Genomic DNA, 14660 nt, shown 5'->3' on the forward strand with positions numbered 1-14660 from the left:
TACTACACTAGGATATTATTATACTTATTAATCTGTCACTGATCTAAAGTAAATATAATGATCATAAACTTTGTCTTTTATTAATAAAATATGATACAAAAGTTTCTTTATCAATCATCTCATAATTAGTTCATAGGGATAATACTAACACACTTGTACTCGAGTGAGTCACCTACCTGCAAGTTAATTTCGATTAATGGGGGTTGACATGGCCGGCGTGAACCTTCCAATGATCAAATCAGCATGGAGCTCAAAAAAAGGATGTCTTCTTCAGGAGAAAAGCTTTAGAAAGAAAAATGAAGAATAGTTGACTAGATCACCTTTTTGGACTTAGAGCCATTTACAGTCGATTGCAATTACCTCCTCTTGGTGCACAAACTGTCCTATATATATATATATGATAAGAGAAGCATCCACATAAGGTGCCACATGAGTAAGTATGACATTAGGGATGATAATTTTCCCTATGAGTTCAAAGTTCCTTAGGAAAAATTCAAAATGGGAGTGGGTTCAGAGTCTTTTCAAATATAGGTTCGGGTTCAAGAATTTTTCAAATCCCTATATATAGTTGAACGAAGCAGATATGGAAGCAGAGATATAATTCAAGGGTGTGGATGGGATGGAAACCCCCCTGCCCTTCCTAGGGCATGGGCAGGTAAAAAGACATCATTGCCTTCTATGCAAAAACAATATCTGACACAAGACATGATCCCAAACTGATCTCAAGCCTTTGATAAACGCGTTTCATATAGGGTGTTTATCATAGTTTGACATATATCGTGTCCCATTTTATATGCATATTGATCATGTCTGAAATCGATGGAGATGGCGCACTGGGCAGAGGGTTCTGTCATTGATTGGGAGAAGACTTTGAGATAGATAAAAGATGACATCTGACACTCCTTTATGTTCACACCGCAAAGAGAGCAAAGGGAAACATTAAGGTGAAAACCAGGAATAGGGTCCCTGGCGCAAACACTCCGACACTCAAGTCAGTCCAATAGCCGAGCGAAAAGTGGAGAAGAAGATGAACAGTAACGTAGATACGTGTACATAAAAGTATCAGCGTACTTGGCCAACGGAAAGGACCCTTTTATACCACCTCTTAGAACCTCTATAATAATGAGATGACAGAGAATGTCAGGCATTAGAATATGTTTAGTAATAAAGTATGTACAACAGTCCTCCTTGTTAGGATCCTACGTACTCGACTAGAGAGGGGGGTGTGAATAGCCGCCCCAAATCACTCGTTTCTTCCTACAATTCGTTAGCGCAGCGGAAAACTAAACTAGAAACGAAAGGAAGAATATCAAACCTTAACACAGCGATGTACGAGGTTCGGAGATGATGCTCCTACTCCTCGGCGTGTCCGTAAGGTGGACGAACCCAATCAATCCGTCGGTGGATGAGTCCCCGGAAAACCGGCTAATAAAAACTCCTTCTGGGTGGAGAAACCTCGCCACAGAAACTTCTTGCAACAGCAAGAAAAGAGTACAAGGAAAACAAGAAATAAAGTACAATACAAATGTAAACTTTCTTGCCTTCTCTTCGACTAGAAGAAGCAGCCGCTCCCAAGCGCCTACAACAGCAGGTGACCCAGCCGGAGCTCAAAGAGCTCAACAAAGCTCAGCAGCAAGCGGCACCAAGAACAGGAAGAAGGAAGAAGAAGGAGGAAGAAGCAGCCTCCTTTATAACTGCGAAGAAAGCGAAGAAACACGGAAGAAATCTGGCCGTTGCGTCGCAGCGGCTTAGTACTGATCGGTGCGTGGACCGATCAGCTCCATGGATCGGTCCAGACCGATCCATTCCCTCCTCCTTCACGTTCCCCGATCGGTCCATGGACCGATCGGAACCTCTGATCGGTCCGGGACCGATCAGTCCTGATCGGTCCCGGACCGATCAGCCCCTCGCGCCTCGCTCTGTTCGGCTTCGATCGACTCCTGGTCACCACAGTCGAAATCAGCAAATTAGCATGTCGCGATCGGTCACCGGACCGATCGAGAATTTCGGTATCCTTTGGATCGATCACGGATCGATCCGACTCATGGTTTTCGCCCAAACCAAGTCCAAACCAACATCTGGTCAATCTTGACCTGTTGGTACATTGCGCCTAGCATCCGGTCACTCCCTTGACCTGCTAGAACTCCCCGCTAAGTGTCCGGTCAATCCCTTTTACCCACTTAGACTTTTCTCTCCGTACTAAGTATCCGATCACTCCTATGACCTACTTGGACTTCCTATCACCAGATGTCCGATCACCCTTGATCCATCTGGATTTTCCCTTGCCCGGCTTCACTCACCAGGACTTTCACCTAGCTTCACTCACTAGGGTTTTCACCTGGCTTCACTCACCAGGATTTCACAATCTGCTTCACTCACCAGGACTTTCCAACTGCCTAACATCCCAGTTAGGACTTTCTCATTCACCTAGCTTCACTCACTAGGATTTTCACCTGGCTTCACTCACCAGGATTTTCCCGAATGCCTGGCTTCACTCACCAGGACTTTCACCTTCACCTAGCTTCACTCACTAGGATTTTCTCCTGGATTCACTCACCAGGATTTCCCGACTGCCTGGCTTCACTCACCAGGACTTTTCAACTGCCTAACATCCCAGTTAGGACTTTCCCACTGCCTGGCTTCACTCACCAGGACTTTCCACACTGCCTAATATCCCAGTTAGGACTTCTCCGTGCCAAGTCTCCATACTTGGACTTTTCCAGTGTCAAGTCTCCATACTTGGACTTTTCCCGTGCCAAGTCTCCATACTTGGACTTTTCGCGTGCCAAGCTCCTGTTTGAACTTTTCCAGTGCCAAGTCTCCATACTTGGACTTTTTCCCGAATCAGGTCAACCAGGTCAACCTTGACATAAGGTTGCACCAACAATCTCCCAAACATCTATTCTTGTCCCATATCAAGAATACAACTCTTCCACGAGTATCAAACATCAACATGCAACTCAACTAGGTCAACCTTGACCTAAGGTTGCACCGACAATCTTCCTAAGTCAAACATCAAAATACAACTCGAGTCAGGTCAACTCGAGTCAGGTCAACCAGGTCAACCTTGACCTAAGGTTGCACCAACAATCTCCCCCTTTTTGATGTTTGACAAAACCCATAATCAAGTTAGGTTAACCCGATAACCTAACTTAGGTTTTCCAATCATCTTCCAATGTCCAATGTTCTTTTCTTGAACATTCTCTGGACATTCTCCCCTTAGGTTAACCCGATAACCTAACTTGGGTTCTCCAATAATTCTCCCCCTTTTTGACACACATCAAAAAGAATTCCAATGTTCTAACCTAACTTAGGTTTTCCAATCATCTTCCAATGAACACTCTCCCCTTTTTGACACACATCAAAAAGAAAAAGAGGGTATTAAGGTCAAGAGTTTCTTCCTAATGAAAGTCCCATACCTTTCATTGAAACTCTTAATTTCCCCCTTGATACTAAACTCAACAATCAACTTAGTGATAATCCCATATCACTAATCCTCAAAAGTCTTAAGGAGTAAAAACTCCCCCTAAAAGTCAACTCCCCCTTGACAATTAGGTAAAACTCCCCCTAAAGGTCAACTCCCCCTTGACCATTGCACCAACAATGTCTTTGTGAGTTCCAAACCTTTAGAAATCCACAAAAACACCATTTTCATAACTGAAATTTCAGACAACAGCTGAAAATCAGAAACTGGCACGCTCTGATCGGTCCCCAGACCGATCAGAAACCCCATGGATCGGTCCCCAGACCGATCAGGCCTTCACCAGATCGCACCAAGCTCTCTGGTTCTTACTGGATCGGTCTGCAGACCGATCCATGCTTCACTGGATCGGTCCACAGACCGATCAGGGCGTGCCGGGATCGGGCCGCGGGCCGGGCCAGACTCTGATAGGCAGATTTCTGAAATTTCCTTCCCGAAATTCAGAAACTCCTAGAAAATTCTAGAAAATTCGAAAAATTGTGAAATTTTGAGGATACATTCCTCATAACATATACTATCATGGGAAAATAGTTTTCTATGAAAATAACTTCCATTTTTCAATCTTGATACAAAGTTCTAAAACTTTGAAATAGTTCAAGTTTAACTCAACTTTGTATCACAATGTTCAATTATGAATGCTATCACTAGGAAAGCTTCATCAAGGTTTTTCAAATCAATTTTAAAATGATTTTAAACCTTTTAATTTAGGACCATAATCTTAGGGCTAAATGTACATGACTTGTACACAAGCTTTCCCTATGATCCTCCATTTCTTGAATTAGGCTCATCTAGGTACAAAAACTATGCACCTTGATCCTAACTCATGATCCTAATATCTCACATACATCTAAAGTGTATCAAATACATCCAAGTCAATGTTGATGTGAGATATGGGTTTAGGTATCTTAGACTAAGGTCTCATGCATTTTCTAAACACAAATTTGATCTCAATATCAAAATGTGTTTTTCATCCTTAAATCAATTTCATTGATTATTAATGCAAGAGATGATAACATGGCATAAAATGATATCATAAGTAAAAACATATGCCAATGTCATGATGTCATGGCATAAAGTTTGAAAACTTAAATAAACATGACATATAGATAACCTAAGCATTATCATGACATTTCAAATGATAATAAAATAAATATGATGTCATGGCATGACATATGGCAACCAATCATGGCAAGTTAGCACAAATAAAATACCTAAATTCCCTATCTAAGTATCCTTAGCCTTGGCTAACTTAAAATCTAACCCTAGATTGCCCATATATCCCTAAGAGAAAACCAAAATCCCAATTATGGTATTTCTCTAGGTTTTCTTAAATTGTGCCAAATAAGATTAAAATCGATATTTTTCAAATATGGCACAATTTACTCTTCAAGGAGTAAACGATAATTCCTTTTCATTTTCAAAGGTTCACAAAACCTTGAAAATGCTCCTTGAGTGTCAATTTCCTCAAAGTTGGGTTAACTACCCTTCTTATTGGAGTTGACACTCTCTAACCCATTTATGGGGTAGAGAAGATGCTCCTAGGAACCCAATACCTATTTGAGCTCATTGGGTTCACTAAATATTCACTAGGGATGACTTCCCTAGCAACCCTCCTAATGACCCTCTTAGGCTTTGTAGCCTTGGTCGTTTGGGTCTCGTCAAGGTCAACTATAGGGGTGACTCCCCTTGTAACCTTGGTAATGGTCTTCCTAGCCCTAGGTTTTGTTCCATAATCGAATGGAACATTGTGGTAAGTGGGCTTGACCATTTGGGACTTAGGTTTGTGACCCAAACCTTTCTTGTCCTTGGACTTGGGTTTTTGACCCCTAGACCCTAGAGTCAAATCCTCAAGAGCCTTTTCTAGAGAGTCAAGTCTTGACCTCAAGACTTGATTTTCTTTCTCTAATACCTCAAGCTTTAATTTATCATTTTTCTTTGAGGTATTCCTAGGCATATGTCTAGATGATTTTGGATTCCTACCTAGGTTTTCCTTAGCCTTAGATGGGCTAATTCTAGGGTTGGCTTTCCTAGTGTTATCCTTATCTAGGCTCACATGTTTGGCACCTAAGCATGTGTATCGATTTCTATAATTAACATGCTTATCATTCTTGACAATAGCAATAAGGCTACTAGCATGCATCCTACTAGAATTGCAAGAATGTGCCTTAGAGATTACCTTAGGGTTTGCCCTAGCTCCCCCTATACATGTGCTCGATCTCTTGTCCTTGTGAGATTGCCTCCCTCTCGGACATTGGCTCCGATAATGTCCCCTTCGCTTGCATTGGAAGCACACCACGTGCTCCTTGCTCTTGCGTGTTGGGACTCCGGCTTCCTTGACCTTTGGCGCCGGTGCAGTCTTTCTAACTCTCTTTGGACATTTACTCTTGTAATGTCCATACTCCCTACACTCAAAGCACATTATGTGTAATTTGCTAGAAATTAAAATGCTTGAGTTACCTAGGTTTGAGGGTGGATGAAAGCTCTCTTCTTCATCCCTTTCGGAGGTAGACGCTTCTTCTTCTTCTTGCTCCGAACTTGAAGAAGAACTCTCCTCCTCTTCTTCTTTAGATGTTGAGTGGCCCTCAACTTCTAAATTCATTCCTTCATGAAGTGAGCTCCTTGGCTCACTTGACTCCTCTTCATGACTTGAAGTGGAGTTCTCCTCATGGAGCTTTGCCAAGTTATTCCACAACTCCTTGGCATCGCTATACCCACCTATCCTACACAAAACATCATTAGGTAAAGAAAATTCAATGATTTTCGTTACCTCATCGTTGATGGTTGATTTGTGGATTTGCTCCTTCGTCCACCTCTTCTTCTTGAGAGGTTTTCCTTCTTCATCCTCCGGAGGAGTGAAACCTACTTGCACACACCTCCAATTCTCAAGATTAGTCATAAGAAAATATTTCATTCTTACCTTCCAAAACGCGAAGTCGTCGCAATCGTAGAAGGGTGGAATCGTGATGTCCTCTCCGAGTTGATCCATCTCTAGCTTGTGCTCCCTCGGGTGTTAATCCGGCGAAGAGCGACCTCGCTCTGATACCACTTGTTAGGATCCATGATCTCGGCTAGAGAGGGGGTGTGAATAGCCCCCCAAATCACTCGTTTCTTCCTACAATTCGTTAGCGCAGCGGAAAAATAAAATAGAAACGAAAGGAAGAATATCAAACCTTAACACAGCGATGTACGAGGTTCGGAGATGATGCTCCTACTCCTCGGCGTGTCCGTAAGGTGGACGAACCCAATCAATCCGTCGGTGGATGAGTCCCCGGAAAACCGGCTAATAAAAACTCCTTCTGGGTGGAGAAACCTCGCCACAGAAACTTCTTGCAACAGCAAGAAAAGAGTACAAGGAAAACAAGAAATAAAGTACAATACAAATGTAAACTTTCTTGCCTTCTCTTCGACTGGAAGAAGCCGCCGCTTCCAAGCGCCTACAACAGCAGGTGACCCAGCCAGAAGCTCACGCGAAGCTTCAAAGCAGCTCAACAAAGCTCAACAGCAAGCTTAGCAGCACCAAGAACAGGAAGAAGAAGAAGAAGGAGAGAGAGGCTCGCAGCAGCAGCCCTCCTTTATAACTGCGAAGAAAGCGAAGAAACACGGAAGAAATCTGGCGTTGCGTGCGGCTAGTACTGAATCGATCGTGGACGATCGGGCTCCATGTGGATCGGTCCACGGACCGATCCATTCCCTCCTTCCCATTCGTCACTGATCGGTCCATGGACCGATCAGAACCTCTGATCGGTCCGCGGACCGATCAGGAGTTTCTGATTTCGAATCGGCCCTCGTTCCGCCTTCGCTCGCCCGATCGGTCACCGGACCGATCGGTTAACACGCTGATATACTCGATGTGTTCGATCGGTCACCGACCGATCAGAATATTCAGTATCCGGATCGATCACCGGATCGATCCACTCATGGTTTTCGCCCAAACCAAGTCCAAACCAACATCGGTCAATCTTGACTGTTGGTACATTGCGCCTAGCATCCGGTCACTCCCTTGACCTGCTAGGACTCCCCAAAGTCCGGTCAATCCCTTTTACCCACTTAGACTTTTCTCTCCGTACCAAGTATCCGATCACTCCTATGACCTACTTGGACTTCCTATCACCAGATGTCCGATCACCCTTGATCCATCTGGATTTTCCCTTGCCCGGCTTCACTCACCAGGACTTTCACCTAGCTTCACTCACTAGGGTTTTCACCTGGCTTCACTCACCAGGATTTTCACAACTGCCTGGCTTCACTCACTAGGACTTTCCAACTGCCTAACATCCCAGTTAGGACTTTCTCATTCACCTAGCTTCACTCACTAGGATTTTCACCTGGCTTCACTCACCAGGATTTTCCCAAATGCCTGGCTTCACTCACCAGGACTTTCACCTTCACCTAGCTTCACTCACTAGGATTTTCTCCTGGATTCACTCACCAGGATTTCCCGACTGCCTGGCTTCACTCACCAGGACTTTTCAACTGCCTAACATCCCAGTTAGGACTTTCCCACTGCCTAGCTTCACTCACCAGGACTTTCCACACTGCCTAACATCCCAGTTAGGACTTCTCCGTGCCAAGTCTCCATACTTGGACTTTTCCAGTGCCAAGTCTCCATACTTGGACTTTTCCCGTGCCAAGTCTCCATACTTGGACTTTTCGCATGCCAAGCTCCTGTTTGAACTTTTCCAGTGCCAAGTCTCCATACTTGGACTTTTTCCCGAATCAGGTCAACCAGGTCAACTTTGACCTAAGGTTGCACCAACAATCTCCCAAACATCTATTCTTGTCTCATATCAAGAATACAACTCTTCCACGAGTATCAAACATCAACATACAACTCAACTAGGTCAACCTTGACCTAAGGTTGCACCGACAATCTTCCTAAGTCAAACATCAAAATACAACTCGAGTCAGGTCAACTCGAGTCAGGTCAACCAGGTCAACCTTGACCTAAGGTTGCACCAACACTCCTTTGGGTAGAAGAAGGTTTCATTGCGTGTATATGCCAAAATAAAGAAATATTCTCTGACAAATTATTGTGATTATCTGATAATGCTTTCTCCTAGAGGCGATCCGTCCGACTCTAGAGTCGGGTGGGTATATGCTGAGAGTTACCTTGTAGAAGTAAGGAGCTGAGATTTAGAGGTTTGATCGGCTCCGGGCTGGGCAGTTATATGCTAGGAGCTAAGCAAACAAAGTGTGGGGAGTTAAGCCCTATAGATCCGGTCGACTATGTATCCACTTAGGTTTTTGCCATGTGTGCCTGGGTTTATACTAAGAGTGAATTTTGAGAAATACTGAGAGGCAGGGAGTTAAGTCTTATAAATCCAATCGACATTGGGAGCAACTGGCTCTAGGCTAGGAGTTGTGTTCATAAGATGTGGGGAGTTAAGCCCTGTAGATCCAATCAGCCATGTGTCTGTCCAAGATTACACTAAGAGTATGGCTTCTGAGAAATACTGAGAGGTAGGGAGCTAGGTCGCGCTAGGACCAACCAACTCTAGGTTGGGAGTTTTATTCATAAGATTTGGGGAATTAAGCCCCATAGATCCGGTTGGCCGTGTGTCCACCCGGGTTTTTATTGGGGGCTTTGCTCCAAAGAGGTCGTTCATCTGGATACGTATACCCTGATTTTGACCATCACCTCACTGTGACTCTGATCATCACATTACCTTGACTTCGACAACCACGTCATCTTGACTACCAACTCCACATTACTTTCGGGGCCACTTACAACATGTCGTATCATATATATTTCATGTTTTCATCTATTTGTGCTTTATTTTAATACTTTCCTAATTCAGAGAATTGCTCTCATTTATTTCAATGATAGGACATGAATTCAGAATTAAAATAAAGTATTAATCCCTTTGAACATGAAGTTAGAGCAAGAAGTACGCTCTAACCATGTCCTATGACACGAGCATGCACTTACGACCAAGAAAGATGAAAAATGGAGCGAAAAGGCTCAACATGGGCTAGTCATGCCTCATCATTGAGCCAACACACGAAACATTTGAGAAGAAAAAAAATCATTAAAAAGACTATTAAAATGAAGTTTTAATGAAAGAGCACACTCCGACCATGTTCCATGACACGAGTGTGCTTGTACGGAAGAAATCGGGCGCAAAATAGTGCTAAAATGACCACAAAAAGCTTCCACTACGACCACCCATGTTGGCGGGCACGACTCGTGTTAGCCTCTGGACTGCACTGCAGACTAAATTTTGAATGACCATAACTTTTAGGTCGGTTGGAGCCAGGATCTAGTTGCATATCAGAAGTGAGATAATTTAAAGATCTAAAACTTTGGTTAAAAGTTTAAACTGAGAAAACTAGATCTAAAGGTTGAAAAAGTTATTTTGGCAGAGCCTTGTAAATCTAGCAGATCTGCCCGACCAAAATTGTAGACCAAATTTCAAAGGGTCATAACTTTTGGCTCGGTTGGAGCCACAAGTCGAGCCACCTATAAAATTTAGATAATTTTAAGGTATAGAAGTTTGGTTCAGAATATAACTAAGAAAATCGGGTCAAGTGATGAAAAACCAACTTTGGCAAAGCCCGGCACAGAGGCAGATTTGAAAAGTTTGGGGGAGGTATAAAGGTATCAAGCAAACCCTTGCTTGAGGGATCTCCGACCAGAGTGCTCCACCCTCTTCCTTGGAATAAGGTCAGGCCTTATTCCAGGCCAAGTCTCATATCTCTAACCTGGGATCCAGATATGTCAATACTTGACCGGGCGTTTTGCAGATGATGACGTCAGGCCCTCTAACTTCTTCTCCCTAACTTCTGACTACCACATCCCCTTGACTTCTGACTACCTGACCTTATCGGACTTCACCTTTATGTACCATATCAATATATATATTTTTAATTTTTGGTGGACTCATGGGTTGGCCTGCCGAAGCCTGAGGCTATAATCCGTCTTAAGTTAGATTGAAAATGTTCTAATTTGTCAAGATGACGAATCTTTCCACATCACTACCAAATGTCTGGCCTGTCATGGATCAACCCACCCGCTATGGGTTGACTCATTTGATCACTCTAGACATGATTAAGTGCCCACTCATAAAAAAAACACAAAAAAAAAACTCAAGACGCTACGAGCTCACAAGGAAACCAGAAGCTCATAAGGATCTTAAGCTCTCAAACTAGATCGAAACAATAGAAGAACTCGAAGTAGACGATGAAAGAGTTTGGGGGAGACAATAGAAGAGCTCGACTAAAAGGATGAAAGAGCTCAATATGCAACATGGAGGAAAGAAGAAAATTCTATTTAAAAACAATCAAAATCAGTAAAAAAAATCCATTATTGATTTGAAATTCTTCCTCTTCCTAATATTAGTTAAAAAGTGAAAAATAATATAACAATAAAGAATCGAAAAGGGGCTTGTTTTGAAAAAAATTATTATAAATCTCCAATTCATGATAAAGTTTTAAGAGTTGGAATTTTTATGATCAGATTTAAAAATTTGAATACAAGAAACGAATCCAAACAATTTGAATCTAAGATTCAAATTTTATAACCTCTTTCAACACAAACATTGTTCAACTTGGCATGCAATAACCATTTCCAACACTCAATTATATGTACACAACTACACAAAGCAGCCCCCAGCGCATGATGTGAAGGTAAGAGGCCGAATACATCCCAAATAACTGAGGTTCAATTTTCATATAAGACACACCTATAACAATTGTACTGCTGGTCAGGAGTTACCATGCTTCATGAATTTATTTAGTGGATGGAATGTGAAGCCAAAAAACAAAAAACAAAGCAATATAGACACAGAATGTTCTTGAGCAGTTACGTGTTTAAATATCTCCAACTGTTGACAATTCTTCTCCATGTTCTTCCCTCAGTTCCTGCAATTCCGTTTGCACATCGAAGGATTCGGAGGACATGGAACTGTCGTAATTGGACTCAGTGGAGCATGAATTGCATGAAACAATATCACTTCTACTTGTATGATGCTTCATAGCCACAAATTCATATAATTTGCCATGATTTGGGATCGACTTCAAGCATGGATTTTGGTTAAGCTGAGGATGAGATTAAGGTAAACCAACCCATTAGAAGATGCACCAGCAGTTTCAAAAGTTCTAAAGTAATGTAAGGGAAGATATGTTTTCAAGATAAATAACAAATCTATTCTAATTCTTATTGAATATATATTTTCTTTATCAATACTAGAAACCCAGTGATGTAAGATGTGTGACAAACAATTGTACAAGTGTCAAAAAGCAACGTCAATAAAAGAAACCTGTTGTCTTTCGATATGATTTGTACAAGATATGATTTTGGCACGACAGATAAACAAGGAGGTTATGTCAATGTCAAGCCTACCTCTCTTGATATGAGACAATCAAAGTTGGCTCCATTCTTAGGAGATTGAGCAGCTGCAGCAGCAGCAACAGCCTAATATAAACAAAATTTAAGCAATCGATAATTCAGCCATTAAAAAAAAAAACTAACTGCTCGTATTGCACCTGAATGTTAAGTTCATCCGCCAAATGAACACAGCGAGGATTCCCTAATTCCATCAAGTTTGGCCAAGGCGACATGGGAACTTCCAATGCTTCTGATGTTGCCGAAGAATCAGGTACAGGGGCAACCTATAGACCGTGGAAAGTTAAAACACTTCAAATGAGAAATTATGGAAGACGAATTAAAGAGTTATCACAATGTTTACAGAGCTAGGATTCCCTAATTCCATCAAGTTTGAACTGGGAGAATTGGTTATTTCCGATGCTTTTGATGAATCAGGTATGATGACAACCTATGGACCGTGGAAAAGTTAACACTTTTCAAATGAGAAATTATTGAAGAGAAATTAAAAAGTCATTACAATGCTTACAGAGCTAGGATTCCCTAATTTCATCAAGTTTGAACTGGGAGAATTAGGTATTTCCAATGCTTTTGATGTTATGGATGAATAAGGTATGGGGGCAACCAATATAGACCATGGAAAAGTTTAACAACACTTTTTTCAAATGAGAAATTATTGAAGACAAACTAAAACATTATTACAAGCTCATTGGAATATACATTTCCCCTCCAGCTTGACTGTAATAATATAAAATTATAATAAACATCAATGTGAAATAAGAGGTGCAATATTTGACTGGACAAAGCTAAAAACTGATGGCATTTATTTACAGAATCAGCAAACTTATTAATAACAAAATATTAGCTATGCTTCTGTAGCTCATAGACTCCCTACTAATTGTTATTTCTTATATAAACTAGTATAAAGGAATTGTAATATTGAGAGACAGACCCCCTAAAAGTTGTAATTTCTTATATAAACAAGTATTAAATAAATCATACTATTGATACACAGACAAGAATAAAGGAATCATGATATTGATGAACAGACCCTTTAAAAATTGTTATTTCTTATTAAACAAGTACAAATGATCCATAATATTGATAAACATATACACCAAACAGACTTCCTGAACATTTTGATAACTTTGCCGTGCTGAATTTGTAAATGCAAGCAAAATGTTAGCATGTAGCACTGTGATGAGTACCCAAAATTTAGCATTGTTAGGAATAAATGAGGGAAAAGGAAATCAGAAAATTTAAACATTGTTAGAGTTAGAGAGTATTATAGTTTTTATAACTAATGAACTTACTCATCACCAAAACCAGTAGGCTGTAATAAAACCAGCAGGTTGTGCCAAAACAACCTAGTATCTATGCTTAGAAAATACACACCTCTTTCCCTTGAACTAGAGTGTTGTAGTTTTCATAATTAATAAGCTTACTCATCATCAAAACCATTAGGTTGTAATAAAACCAGTAGGTTGTGCCAAACTACCTTGTGTCTATGCTTAGAATTTAGAGGGGAAAGATTTATGAAAAGTGAAAATATGATAAGATGTATATAGGCAAGCCCCAATTATGGCGGTTTGATGACCATCAAATGTTCATAATTAGGATACAATAAATGGTCAAGCCGATTGATTGAGGAAATTAAACTCCTCGGCTGGCTCCCATCTCAGCCGCTGCGCCACCGCCACCTCCCGAGCCACCCGTACACTCAGCAGACGTCTGCGCCCTGCCTCAGCCCACGTCTTAATCCCGACCTACGTTAGCAGTTCCCTCCACACAGACTGGGCCGTCGCCGTCGCCGTCGCCTCCACCTGGACCTACCTCGGGTTGTAATAAAACCTTAACCCCGACCTATGTTAGCGTCTCCCACTCTCCCTCCACCCAGACTGACCCTCCGCCGCAGATACCTATCGTCTCAGCGCCACCATCTCTACAAACACCCCCACCCCCTCCCTGCTGACGCCCGAATCTCTGCCATACTGGATCCGATCTGGTTGCCGGAGAAGAGAAGGGCACCGGGGGAACCCAGACCTTTTGTTCCACGCCCCACGCCCACCAGCGTGCATAAACGAAACTCCCCTTCCACCGAAAAATGTTTCCGAGGAGACGGCGACTCACCCTTTCCCCGTCGACTTCCCCCCAAACCCAAATAATGAGAGAAGAGGGGAAGGACGATGAAGATCCACAGCACCCAACCGTCGGAAACACTTTCCGTCCACCGGAGTGAAGGAACAGCTCAAAAAAAGAGAAGGGAAAAGAAGGCAAGTCACCTGTTTTTGCTTCGCGTATAAAACGGCGTAAACAGCAGCTGGGACATTGTGAAAGCTGGAGCGGCGAGGGATGCGGGGAAGAACCTTACGTTTGCTCGTCATCGCCGCCGGATTCACTAAGATTGCGAAGCGTAAGAGCGAATAAAATGAGATGGGACGATCACGACCTCCGATCTCCGATCCCGACGAGGAGGAAATGAGTTAGAAGCACTAGAGAAGGTAAAGGTCACCAACCTTGAGGAGACGCCAGACCACTCGAGTGATGGTTTATAAGGAATTAAGGATTAAGGATGATGTGATAAACAAGTGGCAGATTTGCAGCATCACACCCACAACCAACCGACGGTCACCGAACGCGCAACGTGTGCACACCGCCACATCTCCAATCAGATCGTTTCCATGAATAGAAATTTTTTTTTTTTCAAAAAGTTGTCGCTCTTTTGCTCTTTAGAAAAAGACTAAATAATTTTAAACCCCCTATATTTTTCTTCCAAAGATAATTTACCCTCCTATATTTAAAAAATGACACTTAGTCCCCCTATATTTTAAATTAAAAAGGAAAAATAATAATAAA

At 42.1% G+C, this 14660-nt stretch overlaps 1 protein-coding gene across 2 annotated transcripts; it reads right to left on the reverse strand.

Moving 5' to 3' along the window:
• Window positions 1-10974: 10974 nt before the first annotated feature.
• LOC122043459 lies at window positions 10975-14345 on the reverse strand. Of its 2 annotated transcripts, XM_042604064.1 has the most exons (5): window positions 14087-14345; window positions 12169-12255; window positions 11966-12091; window positions 11823-11894; window positions 10975-11518 (listed from the first exon to the last, which is right to left on the reverse strand). In XM_042604064.1, exons 1-5 carry the CDS (start codon window positions 14186-14188, stop codon window positions 11291-11293), a joined length of 615 nt encoding a protein of 204 aa, XP_042459998.1. In that variant the 5' UTR covers window positions 14189-14345; the 3' UTR covers window positions 10975-11290. The 2 variants fall into 2 exon arrangements, with proteins under 2 accessions (XP_042459998.1, XP_042459999.1); XM_042604065.1 differs by lacking the exon at window positions 12169-12255.
• Between the last annotated feature and the right edge of the window lie 315 nt (window positions 14346-14660).

This window comes from Zingiber officinale, chromosome 2A, assembly GCF_018446385.1.
Source record: "Zingiber officinale cultivar Zhangliang chromosome 2A, Zo_v1.1, whole genome shotgun sequence".
NCBI classification, from domain to species: Eukaryota; Viridiplantae; Streptophyta; class Magnoliopsida; order Zingiberales; family Zingiberaceae; genus Zingiber; species Zingiber officinale.

Bases quoted from the DNA above. Each gene is read 5' to 3' on its own strand.
- LOC122043459 (XM_042604064.1), bottom strand. From the start codon at position 14,188: ATGACGAGCAAACGTAAGGTTCTTCCCCGCATCCCTCGCCGCTCCAGC. The intron at 12,256-14,086 runs GTGACTTGCCTT...CACGGTCCATAG, and splicing joins TATACGCGAAGCAAAAACAG to GTTGTCATCATACCTGATTC. The intron at 11,519-11,822 runs GTAGGCTTGACA...TCTCATCCTCAG, and splicing joins ATTGTCTCATATCAAGAGAG to CTTAACCAAAATCCATGCTT.